At 39.0% G+C, this 25956-nt stretch overlaps 1 protein-coding gene across 1 annotated transcript; it reads right to left on the bottom strand.

Moving 5' to 3' along the window:
• Positions 1-4195: 4195 nt before the first annotated feature.
• Positions 4196-25329, bottom strand: NAF1 (nuclear assembly factor 1 ribonucleoprotein). The gene is made up of 8 exons (XM_037377569.1): positions 25162-25329; positions 22663-22801; positions 19465-19558; positions 15805-15887; positions 14627-14787; positions 10826-10877; positions 7401-7506; positions 4196-4850 (listed from the first exon to the last, which is right to left on the bottom strand). The coding sequence occupies exons 1-8, from the start codon at positions 25227-25229 to the stop codon at positions 4438-4440; spliced, it is 1116 nt and encodes a 371-aa protein (XP_037233466.1). The 5' UTR covers positions 25230-25329; the 3' UTR covers positions 4196-4437.
• Between the last annotated feature and the right edge of the window lie 627 nt (positions 25330-25956).

Genomic DNA, 25956 nt, shown 5'->3' with positions numbered 1-25956 from the left:
CAATGGGTGTTTGCTTGTATTTTCAACTGGCATCAGGACTGAACGCTACCGACAGCCAGAAGGAACAGGGATTTTTAAGCCTTCGGCCTTTACGTACCTGTATTAGAAACATTAACTACAGTAACACCCAAGTAGTATCTACAAAAAATAAAGTTTACAGCAGTACATGCTGAACATTTAAATTACACCTATGTTAGGAAGTAGTATGGACCAGCTAGAGAAAACCTGCAGAGAAACTGTTGGCACTGAGGACCTGATGCCTGCACAATTCACTTTTCATGGCCTCTGTTTTCTGGCTGGATGGCTTTTTGAATTTGGACTGTCCCTAAAGAGGGTGCATTACATACCAATTTCAGATTAAAAAGCTCAGCCTGCTCCTAAGTAGCACTGACCCAGAATGGTGTGCGTTACTGCTTAACTGTCACCAGCAAAGAAAAAGGAAGATGGCCTAAATGCTTCATTTACCATGGTTCTGCCCTCTTGTGCCTGGGACACCAGTTCGGTCCCAGATGCAAGAGGGTGCAGTTCAGCAGGTGAGTTACTGCAATCCCATTACAGCATACTGCTTTAACACATTAAAGTAATAACATGTTTAATGTAACACAGTAACACAGATTTCTATAAAACAGCTTGACAAAAAGAGCAGAGGCCAACCTAAACCAGCTATTCTTACCATGAAAATTGTCAGGCCAGTTATCCCAAGCTTTACAGTTAAGGCTCTAAAACCCTATGGGACATGTTTCAAGGAGTTAAAGATACAAAAGAAACCACAACATTCATTTTTCTATCAAGTGTATCCAGTTTTATTTTCCTTCCCCAAACAGCTTAACTTGCAAACACCTGAGGTTCTTACCTCCCGAAATTACTGCAAGTTTATACTGCTTTCTCAATAGCAAGCGATCAGCACACTGAACCAGGGTCTGACAGTGTCTGTGCAACACTACTGACCACAAAAAGCTGTGTCACCTTAAGACGGAGGGTTTAAAGTTTAAATACTTTCTCAAACCCTTTATCAGCCTGTCAGTTTCCCAAGGAGGATGAGACCCTTGTGCCTGACCAGCCTGGCCACTACTTGTGTTTTGCCAGCCTATGTATCAGAGGATGATTCAACTAACCCTTCCAGGGACCCTCCCTAACAGCACCGAGTCAAATCCCTTGTAACTACTCAACTTTGTATAAATCTCCAGAGATTTACCTTCAGCTGAAGATTTTTTTCTACAATTTTGTGACAGAGTAAGGTTTGAGGATTGCCAGTAACGATACACCAACTGCAAAACAAACTTAAAACCAACACACTGAACAGCTAGCATGAGCTAGCCAGAGGATAAAGTTCTTACCTAATAGGCATCCCTACGTGGGAGAAGACAGGTTCAGCCCATCGACTGATCCCCGCGGTTCCAATAGAGTCTTCCCCAACTTCTCTCCTCATTTGTCTACTTTTTATACTTCATAGTACATTGCATATTCATTTATCACACACAGGACTGGTTACAAGTTTCTTGCTTCTAATGTAAGTTAGACATGTCCTCGGATAGCACTACTGAAGCTTTTTAACTACGCATGCTCCCCAAGCTGGGGTTTACCCTCCTTTGAAGGGACTATTGAGTTGAAGGTCACAATCTCCCACCGCCACCATTACCCTTGCCCTACTTTCAATCAACTTCCTGTGGATTGCAACACTTTATCAACTTGTCTCCCCTTGCAGCCAGAACTTCCTCACTTGGCTCACTTGGAGGCTTCTTTCTGCATAACTTACGATAACTCTGTTCTTTTCACCATCCCTTCTTTGTTTCCCATCCTTCCCAAAGCTGAATCCCTTAACTAGAAGTCACTTCATTCATAACAACTTTAGAAAAACAAAGAAACAGTGTGTGGTAATTCAGGAGTTTAGACAATTCCCCCTGCTCTGGACTTATTTCAGTCCAAGACCAGTCCATTTTCTTTATACTTAGGTGGAGCCTGAGCAACTCTAGTCATGCATATTTTTCTTACTGATTGGTATTACATACCGAGCAAGGTGTAGTAGTACCCTGGAGGCAGGTAAGTTTGGGAGGAAGGTGTGCATTAAAAAAAAAAAAACAAAAACAAACACACAGCTAAAAAACCCAAGAAAACCCAAACCATTACATTAGCTCTATTTCCAAATTAAGATGGTGCTACTCTAGTAATCCATAGCAAAGCTTATTCTTCAGTGAAAGGGACATTGTATGTAACACACTATTTTGGGACAAGGAAATAAATCCTCAAAATATTTTAAACTCACTAATCATACCTAGCTATCAAGTAATTTTGTAACAAAGAATTAAAGTTGATTGCAAGCCTGTGACCTGTACTCACTAAATGCAGCACACCTGCAAAATTTGCTTCAACATCAAAAAAACAGGCAAGTGCACAAAAAACCATATTGCAGTTAATTACCAAGCATTAATAAAATAGCTGAGACCATAACATATTTTTGTCAAACTACATTCTGTAATCTGATTCTATATTGGGTTGTTATATGCAAAATGTTGTTATGGGAGAAGAGGATACACCTTAGTGTTCAGTGTAATCTTAACTGCCTAATCAAAGAATTACCTATTAGTTCAAATCCAATATTGTAGAAAGTGAACATTACTATACGTAAGAAAAGGTCTTAATAGTAGTAAGAGTTAAAATTGTTGTACATACACTTCCTGTTACCTCACTCCTTTTCCTGGTGTTACGCTTACCCTTCAAGTGCTCCTCTGGATCTCAAGGCTGATGATGTCTGTTCGTGCCAAGGACATACGGCACGTCATCAGCACCCCGAGTCCGAGTATGACATTGACAGTTTCTTCCTCCTTCATCTAATCAACATGGAATCACTTTTAGGTTTAATAACACACTTGTAACATCTTGCTTGTTCTTCACCTGCCTGCATGTTCCCAATTACATCTGATTTTACTGCACTTTGTGCTTTTTGCATGTGTTATATACTTTTTCCTTTCCATTATACTCAAAACTGTTTTTGTCTTAGAGCCAGAATTGCATTTCTTCAACTGAGCAAAGGAAGTATTTGCAAAGCAGGCTTCCAGTGCCAGCCCTACAATATCTTGACATCCCACGTACTCCTCTACACTGCATCCTGTGCTGCCACTTGAGGCTTCTGTTACCATACCAGGACTCCATTCCTCTACACCAGGGGTCCTCAAACTACGGCCCACGGGCCGGATACGGCCCCCCAGGGTCCTCAATCCAGCCCCCAGTATTTACAGAACCCACCCACCCCGCTGGGGGTTGGGGGGGGGGGAAACCAAGCAGCCACAGATGACTGCCTGCCACTTCATCCGCATGCCAGCCCCCTGGTTAAAGTTTGAGGACCCCTGCTCTACACTGTCTTACTGTAGTCTACTACAAGTAGACAAGTAGTCTACTACTACCATCAAACCCAGAAGTACCCCATTCTGCACAGAATAACTACTTACACCACCATCTACCTAAAAACCTGTATGTATACACACTAAAAAAAAAGTACATGTAAAACTAATTTATCAGACCCAAGTGGTCATTAACAAGTTGCTGTTACAGCTAAACCAAATAAAAAGAAAACTCAGAAAGCAAATTGCTAAGCCTCAGTCATGAGGCTGCAGTGCATTTACTCACACCTTTGACTTATCACTAGCAATAGTAATAGCCGGGCTACAGCTTAGATAGCCAGGAATCATCCCCTTCTCCTTTCCTCCAGAAAGGTAAACGTGTACAACAGACAAGAATTTGACATTTTACTACAAAAAAATAAAGCAACAAAAACCTGCAACCAAGTTAAACATTGTCTGAAACAGTTTGTTGCCACTGTACAGTACCTGTTTGCCATAAAATTTCAGATCTATATAAGCTTCTCAGTTGCACACCTATGAAATGTTTTAGATGTATTAGAGAATAGAATTATTACTTAGGTATATTACAGAAAACTTTATGAGTCTGAAATTAAATTCTAGTTCAGTCTCTCCCTCTGTGCATTAAATTTTTCCTTCATTCTTACCTGGCATTAGAGTAAAAGCTTAAGGACCACCTGCAGAGCTTAATTCGCAGTATATGACCACTTTAAAAGTATTAAAACACCACCTACATGACACTTCCTCATCATTATTATAGATTGTAGTTACCTAGATTCTTAATTACATAACAGATATCCACCGCTACATACCAGTCTCCAAAAACTTTTATTTATCATCCAAAACTAGTAGATATTATAAAAATAAAACATTTCTTAACATTCAGGTATTTTTATCATACAGAAAACACATATAGAAAAAAAGTTTTCTATGTATATCCCACAAAGCATCAAACTCTGTATGTGTTCTACTGTTGGAGGAAAACTAAGCATCTCCAAAACAAGGGAAATAAGGGAATACAGTCTTGGCAGCCTGTTCTTCCTTTTAAATTGCAATGTTCTGTATGTACATTTGTGGAAACCTAGTAAGGCCTAAACTGAGGAAGAGGGCTATCGGGAGGAGGTGGAGGAGGTGGAGGTGGCAAAAATGGGTATGATGTGTTGTACATGTTTGGGCCTGTCCAAATCATATTCAGATTTGAAGGCATAAAGTGGAATTGATTCACATCATTAAAAGAACCAAAAACTGGAGGAGGCGAGGGATACTGTTGCATCGTTGGATTTTCTTTTCTATGAGGTTGTGGAAACACTGCAGATTCCTGATGCATTCTGTTGTCTGAAGAGTATACCTGTGGTGGTCTTACTTGCATCCTCAAAAAACGTGGAGGGCCTGACAGAGGAGGATATGGGCCCCTGGAGAACCCTCTGCCACGGTATCCCCTTGAATAACTTGAAGCAGGCTGCTGCATTGACTGATGAAGTCCTTCATTATCACCTTGAAAACAAACAACAAAAAAAACAATTACAATATTATTTTGGAAAGATTAAGGTTAGTCCTGGCAAATCTTTCAAGGTGAAGTCAAGGAAATTTGAAAAGTAATCTTATCAACAAATAACACTTGCAAATAATACATAAACAACAAAGTAATACTGGCAAGCCTACTGTTTAGTAACGCATCTTGATTTATTAGAGTAATATAGAACGGATGATCCTGAGGGTTGGAAATGCAGTCATTAAAAAAGAAATTTCACTTTGCCTCCAGGCATTTTCATTTACATTAATGAGTCACAAGAACACTCAAACTTATGTATTTTAAATCTCATTTTAAGCCAAAGCTTCCAAAAGCAACAGATTCTAAAACTGAAAACAGATCAGTATTGCATTACACAGAAGTGGTATACAGCTTTCAGACCTGAGTTAGTATTATAGCACAAACACAGGACACAAATTATTCAAACTCAAATGATTTAAATGATTTTACTCTATCAGAAAAAAAGGCAGCCTGTACCTTTAGCCAATTAGCTTTCAGCATTCATCTTTCTAAGATGAATTTTTCCCTGTACAGGTCACTGTAAGCATATACTTAAGGTTCATAACCAATGTATTGCCACTTTATATAAATATCCTAAGAGCATTAAGGGGATAAGTGCTATAAAATTAAGAGCACCGAAAGGTTATAAAATTAAACTGAAACACGATCTCTAAAGGATTTCAAGGCTAGAAGCAAAAAGGTATTTGGGGACATAACACCACATAAAATCACTGAATTTAAAGAACCTACGTGGACTTAACCCTTGGCATTAGACTATGTAAAAGCATGTTCATCTTTGAAAAGCTAAGTCTGGAACAGTAGTTGGATACCAAAATTCCTACTCATTTTCATGGGGGATTAAGACTTAAGACTCCTTTGGTGCATGCAGGCCTCTCAAAGGCAGTGAAGTGAAAGTACTTGGTACTTGAGTGAATATTTTTGTTGTTCTCCTATCAAAGACTGTAACAATGAGCCAATTTTAATATACTCAGGAGTTTTATGAAGATGCAACCAGGCAAAGCTCCAGCTGACACTGTTTGTGCCTCAGTTTGCCAGATATCCTTGTTGTTGAACTCCATAGCCAAACTAAATTGCACATAATGTCAATTCATACCATGTTATTTACAGAAAAACACAGTGAACCATAAGCCATACTCCCTTGACAAACTGTGACAGTTCCTCCTGTCGTGTTCTGTTATGGAACATGGTTCAGTAACAGCCTCAGCAAACCCCAGGCAAAGGCAAGTCTGCAATAAGCTGGCAGAATAAGGGTATGACGGAAAACACCATATGCTAGGTAAGCAGAAACCAGGAGAGAAAATAACCATGAGCAATGAGGGAAGAGTATGGCACAATTCAGATCCTTCCCTTAAGGGAAAACTACAAAACCATAGGGCAAAAGCCAGTCCAAGAAAGAGCACAGCTTCATTTAAAGGGTACAAGAGAAAGATGTACTGCACATGGAGTACAAGGGTTAAAAGGACAGTTACTGACTTCCCAGATCAAGAGAAAAGGTATTCAGTGGGGTGCAACGTCTAGCAGCTTTACAGAGAAAGAGCAGCAAACTCATGGAAGGAAGCCCAAGAAAATCATGGACAAGAAGCACTGTGCTGCAGACAGCTGAAGCAACCCGATACATAAGTGGTCAAAAGAGGTAAGGTGATGGGAGTAATATTTAAGAATGGTACAAAAAGCATGCAACAGAAGTAGACCAGTGAGAACAGAGAAAGAAGGATGCAATTTAAGTTAGTCAACCAAAATGGCAACAAAAAAAGCAAAAATTTTTGTCAGTAGAAAGGCATGACAGAAGACAGACAGGAAAATCTGGTTATTGCAAACAGAGCAGTGCTGCAAAAATATACCTGGAACAGGTCTCAACAGCAGGAGAAAAGAAGGTGAAGAAAGCTATGTATATTATGAAAAACTCTACACAGCTTATTAAACTACTGTAGGCTTATCTAATCACTGTGTTCGGTAAACAAGTTCTTAGTGGGCTACAGAAGTAACAGTTATTTCAAAGGAGCATTTATATGCCAGAGTGAGAAGAACTTCCTTTTTAGATAGAAGAATAAATTCCCCACCCAAGGCCTGAGTCTTCTCCCCAATTGTCAAAAAAAGGGTTTCTAAAAACTGCACACGGCCCTCTATCTTCTCCCTGCACTCAAAGGCTTAAGCTGCATTTGGGCCCCAACAACCCCTGCAATAAGCAAGCTCTGAACTCCAAAAGGCAGCATCTGTTCTATATTCTCATGGCGTGTCAGCTGACATTGTTGTAAGGAGCCTTTCAATCTCTGACAACTGTCCTGCTCCTATACTACTACCACAATTTAATGGAAAAAACGTTCTTTCTCCTTTAAAAAAAAAGGAACATAGCCACAAATTCATTAAAATAACTTTGAAAAGCACAGAAGTACTGATTAACTGTATGAAAGCTCAATCATTAAGATAGACAACACTGTATATTTCAAACTCAGTTTCACAGATAAAAGCACTCTCCCATAGCATTCACTCACTTGACACATTTGTTTCTGATTTTAATTTCTTCCTTCCTTGACTTTGAGGCTTCTTTTTCTTCTGTTTTGCCTCTCTTTCTTTTTCATCATCACTGAAATCCAAGGCCTGGTTTAAAAAAAAAAAAAAGGAAAAAAAAGGAGAGAACAAAGCCATATAAAGACTGCAGAGAAATTCAGTTCTAGCAATAAATCATTATTTAGAAAACAATCCATCCTTCTGTCAGCTTAGAAGAATATTAAAGCTGCACTTGCCTATTTTGCATTCAAAGAGCTGTTGTGTGTTCAGCTGGCTTGTCACACCAAAAAATTAGCATTCCACAAATTTCTCATAAGATAATTATACAATACTCAGTTACTCTTTCTAATTTTCCTAAGAACAGCAACATTCAAGCACTGAACACAAATTTTTGATTGCCTAGACATTCGTAACAGAAAAGCTGGGACTGAGGGAGCTGGCTAATTATTGCCAAGAAAAAGCTTTTGAAGCCAAACTGCAGACTAGGGGAATTAAAATACGGATTTTTAAAATGCATAAAGATTCATGTGGTGACCAATACTTAACTCAGCACCGTTAAACTACATTAAATAAATATCTCCAAGCTAGAATTGTCACTAAATTGGAATTTTCTGTATTTATATTTATTATTTATATTTAATAACACTGTTCCCATTAAACTTGCAATAGCAACGTTAGTCCAAAGGAATTTTCAGCTTGGGAGAATGTTATCTTTTACAATAGATTCAATGTCACTGCAACATTTTGTTCCTGTTACATGAGGGTTTTTTACCTTTCAAATCCTAGCTTATGTTCAGAATGAGGAAAAGTTATTAGTGAACAGGAAGGAAATCTGCCAGCATTTTTTATCATCACTAGAAAATTGTTTGATGAAATAAAGCTAAGACTAGCCAAAAGTTTTTACGTATACAGTCTTTCAAAGCTCTATTGATCACATACCTACAGTCCAATTCTATACAACAATTCTAATTCTTAAGTGATGACGTCTCCTCAAGAAAGGAAGGCAATTCACACTCTGAACTGATAGATGAGCGTTCGTTGAGAGAAGCTAACACCGCTCAGCTCAGTTCAGTTTGTGGGAAGAAAAGATAAGACAGTATTTCAAAACACATCATCCTTACTGTAGCAGAAAAAGCAACATTCACAGCTGACAGGCGGACACATCATTACAGGACCTATCTTCAGGCACAGAAAAGCCCACGTCACAACATCTCTCCTTTGAGCCAGAGGAGCTGGCCTGGGATAAGGACTGTGAACGCAAAAATTGATACTGTCCCTCACAGCATATCCTACTGGACAAGCTGTCCAACTGTGGGATCAGCGGGTTCACGGTGTGCTGGGTGAAGAACTGGCTGAAGGGTAGAGCTCAACAGGTTGTAGTGAACGAGGCTACGTCTGGCTGGCAACTGGTCACCAGTGGTGGTCCTCAGGATTCAATTCTAGGGCCAGTTCTGTTCAATCTATTTACCAATGATCTGCATGCACAAGTTGAATGCACCATTATTAATGATACCAAAATGGGAATGCTGTTCACTGTCTTGAGGGACAAGAAGTCTTGCACAGGGATCTAAACAGACTGGAGCACTGGGCAATGATAAACGCAATGAAATGTAACAAATCCAAATGCTGGATTCTGCACTTAGGACCAAGGATTGCCTGGCACAACTATAAATCGGGAGAACAGCCCTGCAGAAAGGCAGCTGGGGGAGCTGGTCAGCAGCAGGCTCAGTACGAGCCAGCAGGGTGCCCTGGCAGCCAAGAGGGCAAACCGCACCCTGGGGTGCATCAAACACAGCGTAACCAGTCAGTCAAATGTGGTGATCATCCCACTGCATCCAGTGTTGACGTGGCCTCCCCTTGATTACTAAGTGCAGTTCTGGGCCCCACAGTTTAAGGAGGAAGTGAAGATCCTTGAATGGATCCAGAGGAGGGTGAAGTAGCTGGTGAAAGGGCTGGAAAGAATGTCTTATGAGGAGCGGCTAAGGACTATAGGTTTGTCTGGTTTGCAGAAAAGGAAGCTGAGGGGCAACCTCGTTGCTCTCTGCAGCTCCCTGAGGAGAGGAAGGGGAGAGGGAGGTGCTGAGTTTTTCTCCCTGGTACCCAGGGATGGGATGCATGGCAATTGTTCAAAGCTGCTCCAGGAGAGGTTTACACTGGACAGACATCAGGAAGCATTTCTTCACCAAGACAGTGGTCAAACACTGGAACAGGCTTCCTAGAGAGGTGGTCGATACCCCAAGCCTGTCAGTGTTTAATAGGCATTTGGGCAATGCCCTTAACACACTTTTGGCTTACGGTTAGCACTGAATTGGTGAGGCAGTTGGACTAGATGATCACCGTAGCTCCCTGCCAACTGACATATGTCTATTCTAGTCTATAAAATTGGGTAGAACTAGAAAAAGAACCACCACAAAAAACACACTTCCTACTTAATCATGAAAAGTACATACTACATAGCACAGAACTATGCTAACCATGCAAGCTTTTGCAAGATTCAAAACGGACAGACAGATGTCTTTGGGATACTCCAGGAGACACAAGGCTTCTACAAATTTCAACTATTTTGTCTAAGATACACTTAAAGTAGAAATCACAAGAAAAAAAAGTGACTCAAGCATTGAGCTAGAAAACAAATCTCATGAAAACACCTCAAAACAACTACCAGCCTTGCAATTTTTATTGAAGAAGAGAATAGTCATGAGAAGTATGGTTAAATTAAGGAGAACTGGACAGGAAGCCTGGGTATCACTGAAGAAATCTTTACAGATCCTACACTAAATGATGTCCATGGTAGTGAAGAGCTCTCACTTCTACACAATCCCGTACTACCGCCTTTGTATGGAAGAAGCTCATCTCCTGTCATTAAACTAGTGTTTCGTAATAGCAAACACTAGGGAAACCTTACTAAGAAGCGCAACACAGGTGGTGTCTAAATTAATGGAACAGAGCAGTCAGCTTAAACACCCAAGTAGTACAGTTTGCACATTAGCAGGCCTTTCAAGACAAACAATTGCTTCTGGTAAGGTAAAAGAAAAAGCTGCAGTGAAAGCACAGCAAGGACAAGAATTCTCTAGCTCAAGCAACACTATTAGGCACAGTTAAAGCACTGCTACTCAAAGTTGCCAAACAAGTTCCCGAAAGACTAGAAGAACTGAAGGTAAAAGGATACATGTTTTTCCAACTGCAAAAAGCAAATAGAAGACAACAGCCAGCACTCTCTACACTGACTGTGACACCTCTTCAAGAAAAGCATGATCTTCTTCCCAATGACTAACAGAGGTACATCTAACTCCGGTCGGCGTCAAACAATAAGCTTGCTAACTAGTTACGCTACATAAAAAAAGATTTCTACATATGCCTTGTGTAATCAAAAACATTAAATAAAAAACACCAAAAAAACTATAGTTACTTCAGGTGGTGGCTCTTGGTCATTCTTCCAAGATGCATCTGAACCTTTTTCCCTAAAAGGAAAAAAAAAAACAAACCACCAAATTAGACAATCAAGGTGAAGGAAGACGATGATGTAAGGAGATATGAAACATCTTTGAGTCACATAGTAGCAACATATTCCAGGTTAGAAGTCATTTGCAGGAACTGTACTATAGCAAACAGGGTAACACTTTCTTCAAGGTATCAAATCTCCTATGCCAGAAGTTGCCTGTTTTAAACGAGGTGTATGTTTTTATGTTGTTCTTAAGTGAATAGTAATGTATGTGTCAACTTAGGACTTCACTATATATGTCCCTTGAAAAATCCTCCTATTTTGAGTGAAGACTGAACATCTCACACAGCTAATATTAAGCTTTGAGCAATATTCTCTCAAAACATCCTTTTGAACCTGAATTGAGGTAGCTCACTACAACTTTCATATGCTAACTTCTCACTACAGTCACAAGCTTTTATATACTTCTGGTTTCAGAATACATATTTCCACTTGAAAAGGACAATGAACTAACTAGTAGGACACAGGCTTTAAGTATAACTACAATTTAGTGAATCTGGCAAAAAAAACCCAAAACTCTCAGACTGGCTTACAAGTCTGTTAGGACAGTGTTAGTTAGATAATTAGGTTTCATCTTCTATTTTGTTCCAAATATAAAATTAAAAAGGCAAAAGACACTTAAAGCAAAAACTCAATTGTCTTGCCTGACAAGCACCAAAATTATTTAAGTGGTATCATGTGTTTCACTCACCACTAGGAACTTCACTAAAAATCAAGTCATTTCTTTGATTAACAACAATTTTGTGGAACAAATTTTAATCATGCTGTTAAAAGTCTGTGGAAGGTTTTTCCACACTGCTCGCAAATTTAATATGTTTTGGTCTGGAACATCAAAGCACAATCCTTATCTACATAGACAAACTACATGAAATAATGCAATACCAAAAATTGTTATTTGCAAAATGGAACCATACAGTTAAAAACATCAGTGATCAATGTGTTCAGTGTGAAATGTCTTCAATCAGTGCTCTAATAACCAAGGGCTTCTTTACATATTCAAGTCAGCAAAATCAAGCAACAATAGTTACATCAAAGTACATAACCATCGGCTCTAGGGAGCCTGGACTTAAGAGGCCCTTAGTCAAAGGCTGCCCATGAGAAGGCTGGCAATTCATCTGGAGGTACTTTGTGCCTTAATCCCTAACCATCAAACTGAAGCTCAGGCTCTACATATCACTAGAAAAACATAAAGACACACCACTTTCTGATTAGGAGCAAATTGTATTAGCAAGCCATTTTAAAATTCAATTAGAAGAAAATGTTACAGGGAGGAAAGGACGGTAAGGACTCTATATGAGTAATTTCTCAGCTGCAGAAAACTACCTACTCAGAGATGAAAAGTGACTTTAAATTGTGAACCAAATTCTTTGTTTTTCCCTCTCATCTTGCTATTTTGGAGCAATACACGCCTGCCAGAAACACCAGAGCTCACAAACTACAAGACCTGTGGTCATTAGGCAGTATGTAGTACCACTGACTGCAAAATTTAAACCTTGTAGGTTCTTCAGGAAGCTTCTCTCACTCTCCCAAGGCAGCCTTCCCCTTTTCAACAAAACACTTTTCATGCTCTGAGATAACTTAATGTTCTTTGCAGAAGATTAAGATTGTAATTCTTTGATTTCTGAACTCAGATACTGTAAGAGCTCGAAGTCTAACAAAAGGTGACTCAGGAATCATGAAAATACATGGGCTTCTTTAGAATTACTTTGTGTTTCAGGAAATACAACACAAATCTCTTTTTAGTAACAAATTATTTTGCATTCATGAAGTTTTACACTACACTTGTATTTACTTCGCTATAAAGTCTAATGCTTATTCATAGCACTGCAACTTCACACAATGCAAGCAGATCGCATTCCAGATTTCAGTGAAAGCTTCAAACTTAAGGTTTCTTTCAGATCTCAATCCTGATTCCTTTCCTCTTCAAAGTATCATTAGTTTTGAGTAGCAGCTCTAAGACTTCAAGTCTGTAATACCCTACAAGGTAGTCTGCACACAAACTAACAAAAAGCAGAAAATAAAAATCATTGGTCACCAAGTTTGCAATCTGCTACAGTCTCAAAGCCTTCTTGTGAAGCACGGCATGCCATCTTGGTTTCTTTATACAGACAAAACAGCACAGGTCAGAAATCACAATTCTTTATCCTTTTTCAGTGACACCTACTTTGTGAAAAGGCAACTTCAACAAATAGTACCAATTGCCTCACCAAAGCTTAAAAACTTTACTACAATACTCAAGAATAAAATTTTTCAGTGAAATTTACTTAAATCACATTATTCAGAAATTACATTTTATGTCAGAGTAACAGGTGTTCACCCTGCTCATTTTAATGCAGGGCAAGGAATAATGTCTGATGCACTGTTCAGCTGCGCTTCTAAGTCATGAAAGTGTGAAACATCTTACCTAGTGTTCAATTTTGGGCCACATACGATAGTGGAGTACTACAAAGACAAACAGTTCCTGAAACTACTTGCAAAGCACGTAACAAATGAAAACATGAGCCTCATCTCAGATGCTGAGTAGGGCACAGTTACTGATGTAGCAAGCAGATTATCAGAGTCTGTGCAGTTACTGTGCTAAACAGCAAAGTTTAATGGCACAAATCAAAGACCAGCTGCACCAAAACAAGCAGCAGAGTAAGAAAGTGATCTATTTTGGTCTTCACTGAAGGGGGGGGGGGGGGGGGGAAGATGCTTGTTGCTTCCACAGACATGGAGATAAACTAAAACAAAAAAAAAAACCACCAAAAAAACCAAAAGACTCCTGCAGGGCTGGCCACACATGCATAACTAAAGAAAACAATTACTCAGTATGAATACTGGCAGAGGTGCAATTAATGCAGACACCAATATTATTTGCTATAGTCACAAAAAATTTGCATGTCAGATGAGATCTAATCCTACTAAACAGAGACTAAGGCACTTGTATGACAAAGGATTTTTTTTAACCTACAGTTATTTCAGACAATTAGTCATCAATAATTAGAACACTAATGTCTAGCAGTCATTTACTGTACTTTATTATTCTGTATCTTTTAAGTGCACTTCATTTTAAATGGCAACAAGTCCTATTCATACATGCTGCTTTCCTCAGACAGACTGGGATACACTAACACTTTTCAGAAGTTTCTGAATATTATACTACATTGTTACTCAAATCCCTCCCCTCTCCTAAATTTACAACCAGTAATTTTCATAAAGAATTGTTTTCCAACTGTGCAATAGACTAAATTTCAGTTCTGGGGTTGTAACACGAAATAAAAATAATAAATACAAACTTGTTCAGAATTCAACCGAGTTTATTATAAATTATGAAACTAAAAAGAATCTGAGGAACAACAACATCTGGGAAGTTCAGCTTGTAAAACCAGCGCATGTGTATGTGTGCAAGAAGGTGTGGGGGAGGGAATTATCAAATAATTTTTTCTCATTATGGTATTTTAGTGAAAAGAAAGCAAACTTAATATATTGAGTAAGAAACTACTAAACTTCAGTGATTATAACACTTCAGAAGCTTGTTGTTTAAAGCTACTCTGTACTGTTCTGAAAGGCACCTTGTTATTAAAACACAGTTGAGAATACCTAAAAAAAAGTTGTAGTGTCAAGCTTAGTCCTACAGTTTCTCACTCAAGGTTGAGCCTTAATCCAGCATTTCTAGCTCTATTAAAAAATACATTATAACCAAATTAGAAAAGAAATTGGACTCACTGTTTTAGTTTCTCTGCAAATATATACTGTGTGAAGTCCTCCACTGATGGAACAAAATACATACTATCATGCACATTAATACCTTTTTCTTTGATATGTTCAGAGCTGTTAAATCTTAACACATAAAAGGGATGTAACACAGGACCAAATATCTCAAATATCTGAAACACAAACAAAATGAAAATGTTTAAATAAACCACCAAAAGTAGACAGCTCGTTTCATTGTAGACAACCATAAAGCTTTAAGATGTTTTGTATTTAAGAAGTTTGACACACTTGGAAAAAATGTAGCATCAAATAAAGTTACTTAAATGCTTTAGTTTTATTACCAAATTTTGTCTGACAGTGTATTTCTCCAGTATAGTATGTAGTATGGAAAAGTAAGTTCTCATAGGTCGACATTGCCTTTGCCCACCCAACTACACTGCTTTCACTGCTTGCTTCCTCCCCTTCAGCCATCTTCCTTTTTGTCGAATCTCTATTCTCTGCCCATTGTCCTAATCATTTATTCCTCAAAGTTCACCTTTTCAAGACACCTTTACGTCACTGTCCCTGCCTGTTACCCAGTTCCACTAAGAGCAAGAGAATTCTGAGGTGTTGTACAGAACATCTGCAATTTCAGGCTGAGGGTTTTTTTACTTCACTCACATCTAGCATTCAAAGATATCGCAGTAGTAGCCATTCTAGATGATGGCTTTCCTTCCCCAGAAAACATAAAAAATTCACTGCAACACTCTTCTTAGCAAACATTCTTCATTATACTGCACAAAGCACACATTGACCTTAAACTGCAACAGCAGAGCTTACATATGTAAACATTCCCCATTTTTCCTGAAACTTGACTCTAACTTATCAATCTTTGCCCCCAACTCCTGGTAATAAGAGCACAGCCTGCTATTCAAGCCTTCATACACCTGAAAGCAAGGTCTCCCTCTCCACAAGCACACTCATAAAATAGCAAAAACTCACCACACATTGTAATTCTGTAAGGATTCCAAGTTAAAAACTCTTGAGATTAAAAAAATAGCTGATTATAGCAAGAGTCAAAAACAAACAACCACAAACTACTCATCAAGGAAACATTTTTCATTTAGTTGACTTCAACACTACTTGCTGGAACATAAAAGAATACTTTGAATTTTATGTTACAATAGCAGGGTTTTATGCTTTACACACACCTTTCCTGCTGCTTGCCGATCTTCTTTAAAAATTATGCTTTCCTCATTTACTGCAGGTAGGCCCCTCAGTGATTCAATTATTACTAAAATGGAAAAAAAAAATCAATTAGAACTTTATGTATCAACAGCAGCCTGTAGTTAATTGCAAAGAACCTTATCAAGCCACACCATTATTTGTCTACTAAAGCTCATAGAGCTTCATCTGAAAATTCTTGTGCACACACAAAACTACTTACAGTCATACACCCATTCACCAGTTATATACAAGTGGTAAAATTTACATTTGTTTAAAGAATTGTTGTTCTCTGGGGTAAACGAAGAAAGGAGACCGGATTATAGATACAACAGAGAAGTCTCAGATATGAATGTGTATATATAGCTCTATTTACTCAGGATGTTTCTTAATCAAGTGCATAGTAGAAATAATCTATTTCTTTGAGTGCAGATGCACATATACATTGTCGTCTTAATATTCCAAATTAAATTATCCTTGGAAAAAAGAATGGAGATGGCTATTCAACATAGCTTCCACTAGTAAGTCATAAGAATAGGACCAGAACACAAAAGATGTCTGGCAGTCCAGGCACACAAGCAACTGGTGGTGTCATTTATGTATGCAGACACACAATTTGAATTATATGATGTTAAATTGCAGATATGTAAGTTTCATACTACATTTAGGCCTTGATCTGTGATTAGTGATTGTATGAGTGATCAAAGTCAGCAAGTCATTCTAGCAGCTAAAAATATGAAATCTGAACACTTAAAAATGGACACAGAAGCACGGTCTTCCTGTTATGTTAAATACATTTGATATACAGTCTACTTCATTTTTAGGTCTTCCATATTCGGAGATAAAAGAGATTATCCTTTGCTGTAATTTTTAGAGTACTTAACTCTTCTTTGGCAGTAGTTCCTTCACATCTGCTCCTTTAGTCTACAGAAATAGTGGGTCTTCCTTTACATTCAGCAGGAATTATGCTTAAAGCTGTCAATACAGCTGCCTAGCAGCATTAAACACAAAAATTCCCATTCTGAAGGTAGTATTTTGTACCTCTAAAACAATAGAACACTCAATTAAGCATCCTCAGTGCCCCTCCATCATCAAATAAAGTCACTCAAGCACTTATTGTCACTCAGGCTCTAACAAAAACAAGATTATCCCCAGTAAACTTACCTAACAGGACAAAGCAATAAACATCTCATCAAGCTAACTCAAGCTTTGCTACTATTTCAATCTGCAAACACCTTACTAAGCATGCCTGTGACAATGCTACAGGCTTAATAGTTCTCCAAATTTCAAGAGAATTGGGGATATCAGTTTAATTTGTGCCTACCTATAAGATATACAGTGATAGAACCCAGCGTGTGACTTCACTCTCATGAGAAATACACCTTAGCCAAACAACCAACCAAAAACTGCCAACAAAAACCCAAAACAACACACACAAAAAATCCACACCAGAAACTCTTCAGAAAATGATTCATCACACATAGCCCCCAGTCTTCCAGCAGGCTAAGGAAAATATTCTGGAAACCTAAGTCATGCCAGTCCCATGAAAGTCAGGTGAAACACTATGACCTACAGTCTATTTGACTTACAGCTTCCCCTGCCCCAACCCACCCAACATCCTCAGCTTCTACTGTTCCAGGGCCCAAAATGCAGTCCCAGGGCAGGTTTCTCATCTACACCAAAGCTGTCTACTTTCCAGGCTACGACCCACACTGAATTTTTCTCTTCTCCAAGTACCTTGGAAACTAAACACAGCAAAAATTCTCCTAGGCTGACCGGATGTTCACAGAAAGTACTGTCATCTTGCTTCTAGCTAGTGTGAAGCAAGCAGGAACCTATATTGTTCTAGCCTTCAATTCACTCTGTAGTATGAAATAGCCAACTTACAGGTATTACACACTGCAGACTGAGGAAGGAACTTGGAACCTTGCTACAAAGAACAGCAGAGATTTCTGACACAGCAAAAGGGACAGAAAGTGTTCAGAATACCGACTGTTGGACCAAAATAGTATTTGTGGTTTCCAAAAGAGACCTCAGCTCCCCTCATACTAGATACAAACCTGGTATACAGTTATCAAGTTAGTTCAAAAATCAAAAACCAACCCATAATTACCTGGCAGAGTCCCTAATATGGCTACAAATCAATTCAAACTGAGGCCGCTCAGACACATTTCCAGAAGAATGGGAAAAAAAGGAAAATATGTACAAAGACAAAGTCATAAAGCAAGGTAGTAAAAGCAGAAAAATAACAGCTATCTTGGGGTTTATTCCATTTTTATGGCTTTATTTCATATATGATTATTAGTCTAACTTTCACCAACTAATCTAAATTCAACCCTTCACATTTTCCAGTTGCATAAAAGGAAGATGAAGACTGAAGAATTCACCTATCAGTAAATTGACAGGATTTGAAAGGGTTATACTCACTAAGGAGAATTAGAAGCTAAGGCCAGTTCTCAAAACTAAAGTCTAATAGCAACTATGATTCAGCAGCTTCTCTTTTAACTTATTTTCAAACCATTATTTTTGCTGAAAACTACCTTCAAGTCCCCATTATTATCAATAAACAAGAGCAAAGTAGAACAAAAGGACAATGACCAGTTTACTACCATCTACACTCTCAACCCAGCTTCCTGCACATGAGTGAAATTAAATCTAACTCTAAACCTACACCAACAACAAAAACACTGCAAAGGAATTGCCTATATTACCAGGAGTCTTTTACAATAAAATAAAATTCAATAGCAAAAGCTATTTGCTTGAATTCTTTCATACCCCACTCAACATAAATATTTCCACTTCAAAATTTAAGTTAATTTCTAATCTTCATAAGCAAATTGCTTTGATAGCAGTTCAAGCAGAATGAAACACTTGAAATACGTTTAAATAGAAATACACCAGTGATGTTTTATCAGCTTCAGCAAAACTTTGATTTCATATATCAAAACCTGAGGTCCCAGGTAGATCCAAAAAGATCCCTAGCATCACCTGCAGTTAAGCTTACATTCACTGTATGTCTCAATTCCATTAAGCTTACCCTCCAGCACCTACAAATCATGTTAGTCATGCTGTCCTGTGACTGCTGACACTGGCAGCTTGCATTTGGTCAAGGTGCCAGAAGTGGGATTAAAAAGAAAACCACCATAAAAAGATTTGTACTGTTAAAGAAACAAGTCTTTTTCCTGTCCTCATATATTAACAAGCAAGCACTTGAGAATGCATTGTACTGCATCTGTGCCTTCAGTTACACACTTGCTGTATCTTCAGAAATAATTCAAATACAGCATGCACAACCCCACAATTTTCTTAAAATACTGCAAGTTTCATCTCATTGTCACCAGAATTAATATAAGGACCATAATACACAGTGAAAAAAGGCTTTTAAATGAAAAAATTAGAATATGAAAGCTAAAGAAACACATGTATAATAGTCATAGTATCTTAATCTTTAGAAGATGTAAGCCAGCTAAAAAAGGAATTCAACACAAATGTTATTTGCTAGTCCAAGTTCTCATTCAGCAACCCACTATCCCCTGAAATAGAATGCTGCAGTACTGACACTTTGAAAGAACAGCTAAGCACACAATTAATGCAGAGATATACAGAGATTATTTGAATTAAAAACAAAGCAAACATATCTTGCCTACCTAGCTGCTCAATGATGCTGGAGACTGTCCCAAAGAGCTCCAGTTCAACATCATCAGGCAGAATTATTGATAATTCTTCAACAGGAGGCAGTTCCTGAAAATATCAAGTCAATGCTCAGAATATAATCTTGTCACACCAAGACATTCATCACTTGGTTGCTGCATAAATTTGACAATCAGAAAAACCTCCTAGCATTTTGAAGATTTAATAAAGAAGTCTAGCTTCACTTGTCTCTTCCAGTATAATTCTAAATGAACACATCTTGGGGGAATGTCACTTTTGAAGACACCTTTTCTATCGAGATACTACATATTTCTATTGCAACTAAAGCACAAGACAATTTTCAACTGGAGAAGACCAACAACAGATGTTTTGTTCTTTCTCTTGAACTTTCAAGTTAGATAAGTTTAATGTAAACCACAATAATTAGATAAACAGAAATCAAGAATCAGAAAACTTGTAAACACATTCAATGCCTGACAGAAGAAAAATGTACACAGCAAGAGGTAAAACAGTATGAAATATTCCAGGTATGTATGAACTTATTTGACAAAATTATGTCTGTCCATTTATGCCGTAACTCAGATCGTTACAGAAGATCTAAAGATCACAACAACCTATACAAAGAAAATTATTTTTTGGTACAAGAGGATAATCATAGAGAACGCTTTCAAAAAAACACCAAACTGCAGATACACAAATGAATACTGCATGAACAATATCCAAATTAAAACTATTTCTGCAAATGTAAGCGCCAAGATCTACTAGCAAAGGCTGATTTAACACTGAACTCATCATCTACCTCCAATTTACTCATGCACTAAGATTTCTACGTATATACTATAATGCTGCAAATTCAACATGGACTATATGGCACACAAGGCAAGAGCAACTGGAGTAAGAATTATCTTCAAATTCAACATCTTCTGAATTTGGAGTTAGAATCCAAATCTTATCACTGAACTGCACTTTTAAACGCTATCACCAGAAATAAAATCCTTCTACTTCTACAATAGAAGAATCTTACCCTGTCTTATCAAAACTTCACCTGGTAATCTTCATTCTTAACATAAGTGCTTGGCAAAGGCTTCTAGAGCAACTCAAAAGACTTTGAGGCCAAGACTTCCTCAGATCATATAATACAGCATTAAAGTCAAGATGCAAATTCAGAGAGAAACACCCTTCTACAAACAGTGAATTTTCCCAATGTTAAACCAACTTCACTGCTAAGACTCAGTAGTCATGGATGCCAGAGCAATTCAAAGGCCACAGACCAGAAGGAAGAATGCTAAAATTCTGAACATCAACCTCAAATTGGTAAACTGTACCATCTGTCATACTATATACGATATCTGCCAATCCTACACTTCAAAGCAGGTTTCTCAAATAGTTGCGCTGACGCTCCTTAATATGTGCAGGTTTTTTATCCTAAGCACATATTCCAATCAAGATACTTCCTTTAATCTTTTATTTCATCTTCGACCCATGCTTTAGCAAGTTAGCTATTATTGGGGACTTTTGGGTAAAAGACAAATCATAGTTCATTTTTAACAAATACATTTTAACTTTCAAATTGTATTCCCTCAAATTTTTACAATCAATTTTTACAATCAACATTTTTACATGAACTCTATTACTGTAGAATGGCTTAGCAAATAATGTAGTTGCTAGAACTTTGGTTCTGATTAACTATCACTGGCAAAAAGCTACAGGTTTGCTGAACCAATGAAATTAGTCAGGCCAGTACTTAAAAAGAAGATATTTCATAAAGATTTGTACTTGAAGTAGTAAGCTAATGAGACAAAAGAGCGTATCAACCAAGCATTTTCAGACTACCATGAATTTTAATAAATAACTGAGATAAAGGTAACTAAAACCTGACAGGTACGTGTATTTGATTTTTATTTAGAGTCCAGTGCTCTTAAAAAAAAAAATGCTGTCATAGAAGCACTTATAATAGCTCTACTATTAATCACACTTCAAAACTAAGTGCATGGAATCAGTACTTGCTCTGATGTTTTACTCCTTCAGAACACAATGTTATGCGTGTGTCCCAGTCTTTCATTAATTTCAGGAATAAAAGAACATTCAAAGAGCTTTGCTTTACTCCAAGCGTCTCTAGAACAACAGTTTAAGAACTAGCAACATACTTTTACCTCCTGTTGTTGCTACTACTAATGCATATCAAAGCCTCAGCCTTTCCAGCCAAGTCATCTAGCACTTGACTGCAAACTTACAGAACGGAAGCAAAGGTAAATCTGTCCAAATGTATCTGCTCTTTGGTTTTTTTACTCTACCTTTCTAAAAATTTCTTGTAACCCTCACTAGACTTGTTTCTTATTGCAGAAAGCCTTTTCTATGAAGGGGAGAGATCTAACAGAATAGCAGATAGCCCTATACCATTAATATAAATTGACATTACAGTGCTATATTATCCTTTTGTTTTCAATCCATTACAAATGATGCATAGCTAATCATTTGTTAGCAGATTATTACTAAAACTCATTCCTTTAAACCTCTTAATTTTGAGATAATGAGGAATGGCGGAAGCAATACTTAATGAGTGTATTATTTATAAGAACCAAAACGAGAAGAGTATCTTGATGCAAATTATGGTTCCAAATTTCAATACATAAAACAGTGCTATAACAAAAAATTGCAGAATCAAACAAATGCAAACCACACTCAATTTTGCTTTTGTGAGTAGAAGCAATGCAATCTGAATCTCTGGGAGGCTTAATAAAATATTCAAAATTTCTCCCTCAAGGGTAAACATATTTGAAATATGTCTGTAAAACATCAAACCTTCAAGTGTCTCACATAGAGAAAGACTGATGAAAGCCTCTAATGTACAAACAACAAAAATATACTAAAATATCCATTTTATCCATAAATTTGTTTTCATTGATTACAACTGTGATTTTTATAAAAATATGAACCTAAAATGAGCTGTCAATCTCACTTCAGAGTGGTTTTAATATACTGAAAAGACATTTTAAGTTATTAACCGTGCTATACCTGAACTAATGTAAAAACTTATGTTCAATCACTAGGTACTGCTTAGAGTTCAGTATTTTAAGTTGAAGTTACTAGTAAAAGGTTTAATATATACCTTAATATATATAATATTTAAAAATATTTAATAGAAAAATATTAAAAATATATTTAATATTTTAAAAATACCACATTGTACTTACATCAATAGGCAACTCATCTTTTGTTTTAACATAGTAAGACCTGTTACCCTTCCCATGTGGATGATCATCTTCATCAGATACTGTTGAAGGAGAAGATGAAGAGGTTGATGTATCTGATGAACTATCTGAATCCGTATCACTGAATAAAACAAACACGGGAGTTAGAATATAGACTTCTACATCACAGATAAAAAAGAATAGCTAGATTATAGAGTACTCAAATACCTTTGGTTACCAGATATGCTTCTTAAATGTATACCTTTGTATACAGAAGAGCAGCAATCTTTCCTGAACCTACAAGCCACTGGACAAGATCATAAAAAAGTCTCAGCAGAGTAGCAGCTTTAGCACTTCAGAGCAAATGCTAACTACAATGGCTCATTTGGGTTCCCACTGTTTCACTGTTGAGTAGTGCATGTGGCATGACAACAACAACCTTCAAGCCCAAGCAGGAGTCCAACATCAGCGTAACTCCCTGTCAGATGTACATGATAGTCACAGTTTAGGACCTACATTTCATTGGTCTGCAAGTGAAATGCAACATTAGTCACAGGATGACCACTTCAGTACAATACCTAGAAAAATACTGCAAAGTCAGAACCATGTCTGCGCACTACCAGCATACTTCCATTTTATGCACCACTTAAACTCCTAGTATCCAGCAACACACTTGCTGTAACTGAGCACAAAAAATTTTCAAAGATAATATGTTAAAGTACCTTCTACAGCTCACAGTCACTCCCCTTGTACAATCCCAACATTAGCATAAAGCTAAGTGAAAGTCAAGAAAATACTCAGTCCAAGCAATGCATCTGGCACTATGAAGGTTTAAAACAAAATAATTCTAATGTTTGCAAATAAAAGGGGTTAGTTTCATAATTCATGGCGTGCCTGAATTCCCCCAATACATATTCACACAGATTAGTAATTTCGTATTTCTCATTGGCGCATGCACAGTAGATGTTTATTGTCTTAGACTCTTAGTATTTCAAATAAAAAGCACAGTAAGAAACCAATTCTTATTCATGTCAACATGCTCATTCTAGCAAAAGTCTATGTTCTTCAGGAGTTGGTGGAAGAAACAAACACATGGAGTAACTGATCCTGGTGACTGAAAAAAACCCACATTACAAGTCTTACACAAAAATACAAAGACAACCAAACTTTTGTAAAATTGCATCTATCCTTTCTTATCTGATCTGGCTATTAATAAAGCAGCACTTCGGTTCTAAGTGATAAATAAAATACAAAAAAACTCTCCCTCCCACAAAAGCTGCTTTATTTCTCCTTCACAAGCAAATGAATGGCTTTCAATTAACTGTTGCTGAATTATTTTTTTCCCCAACAAAAGTGATGGGAAAGACAACAAATAAAAGCACAACTCCAAATAAACCTTTTGAAAAAAGCCAAATATGGACTTCTTGCAATAAAATCAACACAGCAGAAAAACAAAAATCAGACTACCAGAGACATACCTCGAGGTGGGGCACGGTGGGAGACCACAAAACTTTGAGATATTTGTAGACAGCTAGTAAGTTAAAGCTATCAGAATTTTATCTTAAATATTCATCTGAACATCAACACAACAGATTTTGAAAGCAAAAGACGACTACAGGTGAAAACCCTGCCATAGGTCAGGAATCTGACTCTCCATTCACTACATAATGTTCTAGGAAAACTCTGAAGGAAGCAAACGAGTATTTCCAGTGACAAACTTTAACTCATTAACTGTTATTGAAGCTCAGGATTTTCTTTTTTAAGAAATCCTTAGACTTCATTTCAGCCTCCACTAATTAGCAGGAGCACACACCCATCTTGCTGCAATAGCCCCAGAGAAAACACCAAACTCACTGAAACTGCCAACACGCACAGGATTCCAAGGGTGAGCCAGAGCCCACATCTGACCGGTTAGTTACCTTGCACCGAGTATACTGAGCACCAAAGCGCAGGTTCAAGCAGAAGATGGAACCTTTTATAAAAACCATACAGCTCAAGAACGAGCTTTTCCACCGAGATGCCAACAATAGAGCATGAGTTAAGATCTGCAAACTCTATACCTTGAATCCTGTAGTCACTTTTTTTTCAGCAGTAATACCGCAGGTGTCTTGTGACAAGTAATGCACGCACACTCTGTGAGGACCATGTCAAACAAAACATTCAAACGGTCACGGTGGCCCAACAGTGACGCTCTACAGGCCACCAAACGCGTGCTTTTACTAACACTACGCCTCACTGCCATGGCTTTGGAAGTTCACTCATTCAGCACCAAACCTCAGCTGCGAGTGTCACCTTCAATGGCCAAGGGAAAGCTACCGAAGCGGGACAGGGGGAGGGGGCCCGCGGGGGGAAGGTCAGAGGGCGAGGGGAGGCGGGGTACAGGGCGGGCACGGGCCGCTCGCATGGCGCCCAGCCGCGTGACCCGCCCCGCCGGCCGCGCGCGCCGCCGCCTCAGAGGGAACGAGCGGCCCGCGGAGCGCGGCCCGGCCCGGCGGCACCCACCTGTCCGAGTCCGACGAGGGGTCGCCGGCACGAGGCCCGCTGGGACCCGCCGCCGACTCGGTCTCCATGCTCGCCGGCCGCTCCTCGCCCGGCGCCCCGTCCTCGCCCGGCGCCCCGTCCTCGCCCGGCGCCCCGTCCTCGCCCGGCGCCCCGTCCTCGCCCGGCGCCCCGTCCTCGCCCGGCGCCCGTCCTCGCCCGGCGCCCCGTCCTCGCCCGGCGCCCCGTCCTCGCCCGGCGCCCCGTCCTCGCCCGGCGCCCCGTCCTCGCCCGGCGCCCCGTCCTCGCCCGGCGCCCCGTCCTCGCCCGGCGCCCCGTCCTCGCCCGGCGCCCCGTCCTCGCCCGGCGGCGGCGCGGCTGCGGGTTCGAACGCCAGCCTCCCCATCTGCGCCACCACCTCCATCCCAGCGCAAGCGGCACGAGGGCTGACCCCTCCCCCAGCCGCACGCTATTTCCGGCTGCCCCGCGCGCCGGCGGACGGGTTTGTCTGGGCGCGGTGAGGTCAGGGCGCATGCGCGGGCCACGGCAGGGGCGGGGCCTCCTGTGACGCGCCGGATTTTGGCGGGGCGGTGGGGGCCTGAGTACGTGTTTTACGTTTGGTTAGTCTGGGGCCTTTCTTAAGATAAGCTATTCTCTTAAGAACTGATGGGAAGTAATAGAAATTGGTGTTCCCATTATTTGTTCACTTAAGTCTTAATGCTGAGTAGATTTTATGGTTAATTTAAATTGTGTGCCAAAGTTTTCCTGTTACGAGGCTTGCCTTAAAGCCAAAGCTAGAGGTCATTGCTACACTGACTG

The sequence above is a fragment of the Falco rusticolus genome, chromosome 1, assembly GCF_015220075.1.
Source record: "Falco rusticolus isolate bFalRus1 chromosome 1, bFalRus1.pri, whole genome shotgun sequence".
NCBI classification, from domain to species: domain Eukaryota; kingdom Metazoa; phylum Chordata; class Aves; order Falconiformes; family Falconidae; genus Falco; species Falco rusticolus.
The sequence above is the reverse complement of the archived record's forward strand: the minus strand, read 5'-3'. Positions and strand labels throughout refer to the sequence as shown.

What these genes read in the sequence shown, in the direction of transcription:
- NAF1 (XM_037377569.1), bottom strand. Translation starts at nt 25,229, where the DNA reads ATGGAGACCGAGTCGGCGGCGGGTCCCAGCGGGCCTCGTGCCGGCGAC. An exon ending in CCCTCGTCGGACTCGGACAG is followed by an intron (nt 22,802 to 25,161) that starts GTGGGTGCCGCC and finishes TGTTTTATTCAG; the next exon opens with TGATACGGATTCAGATAGTT. An exon ending in CAGCATCATTGAGCAGCTAG is followed by an intron (nt 15,888 to 19,464) that starts GTAGGCAAGATA and finishes TTTCCATTTTAG; the next exon opens with TAATAATTGAATCACTGAGG.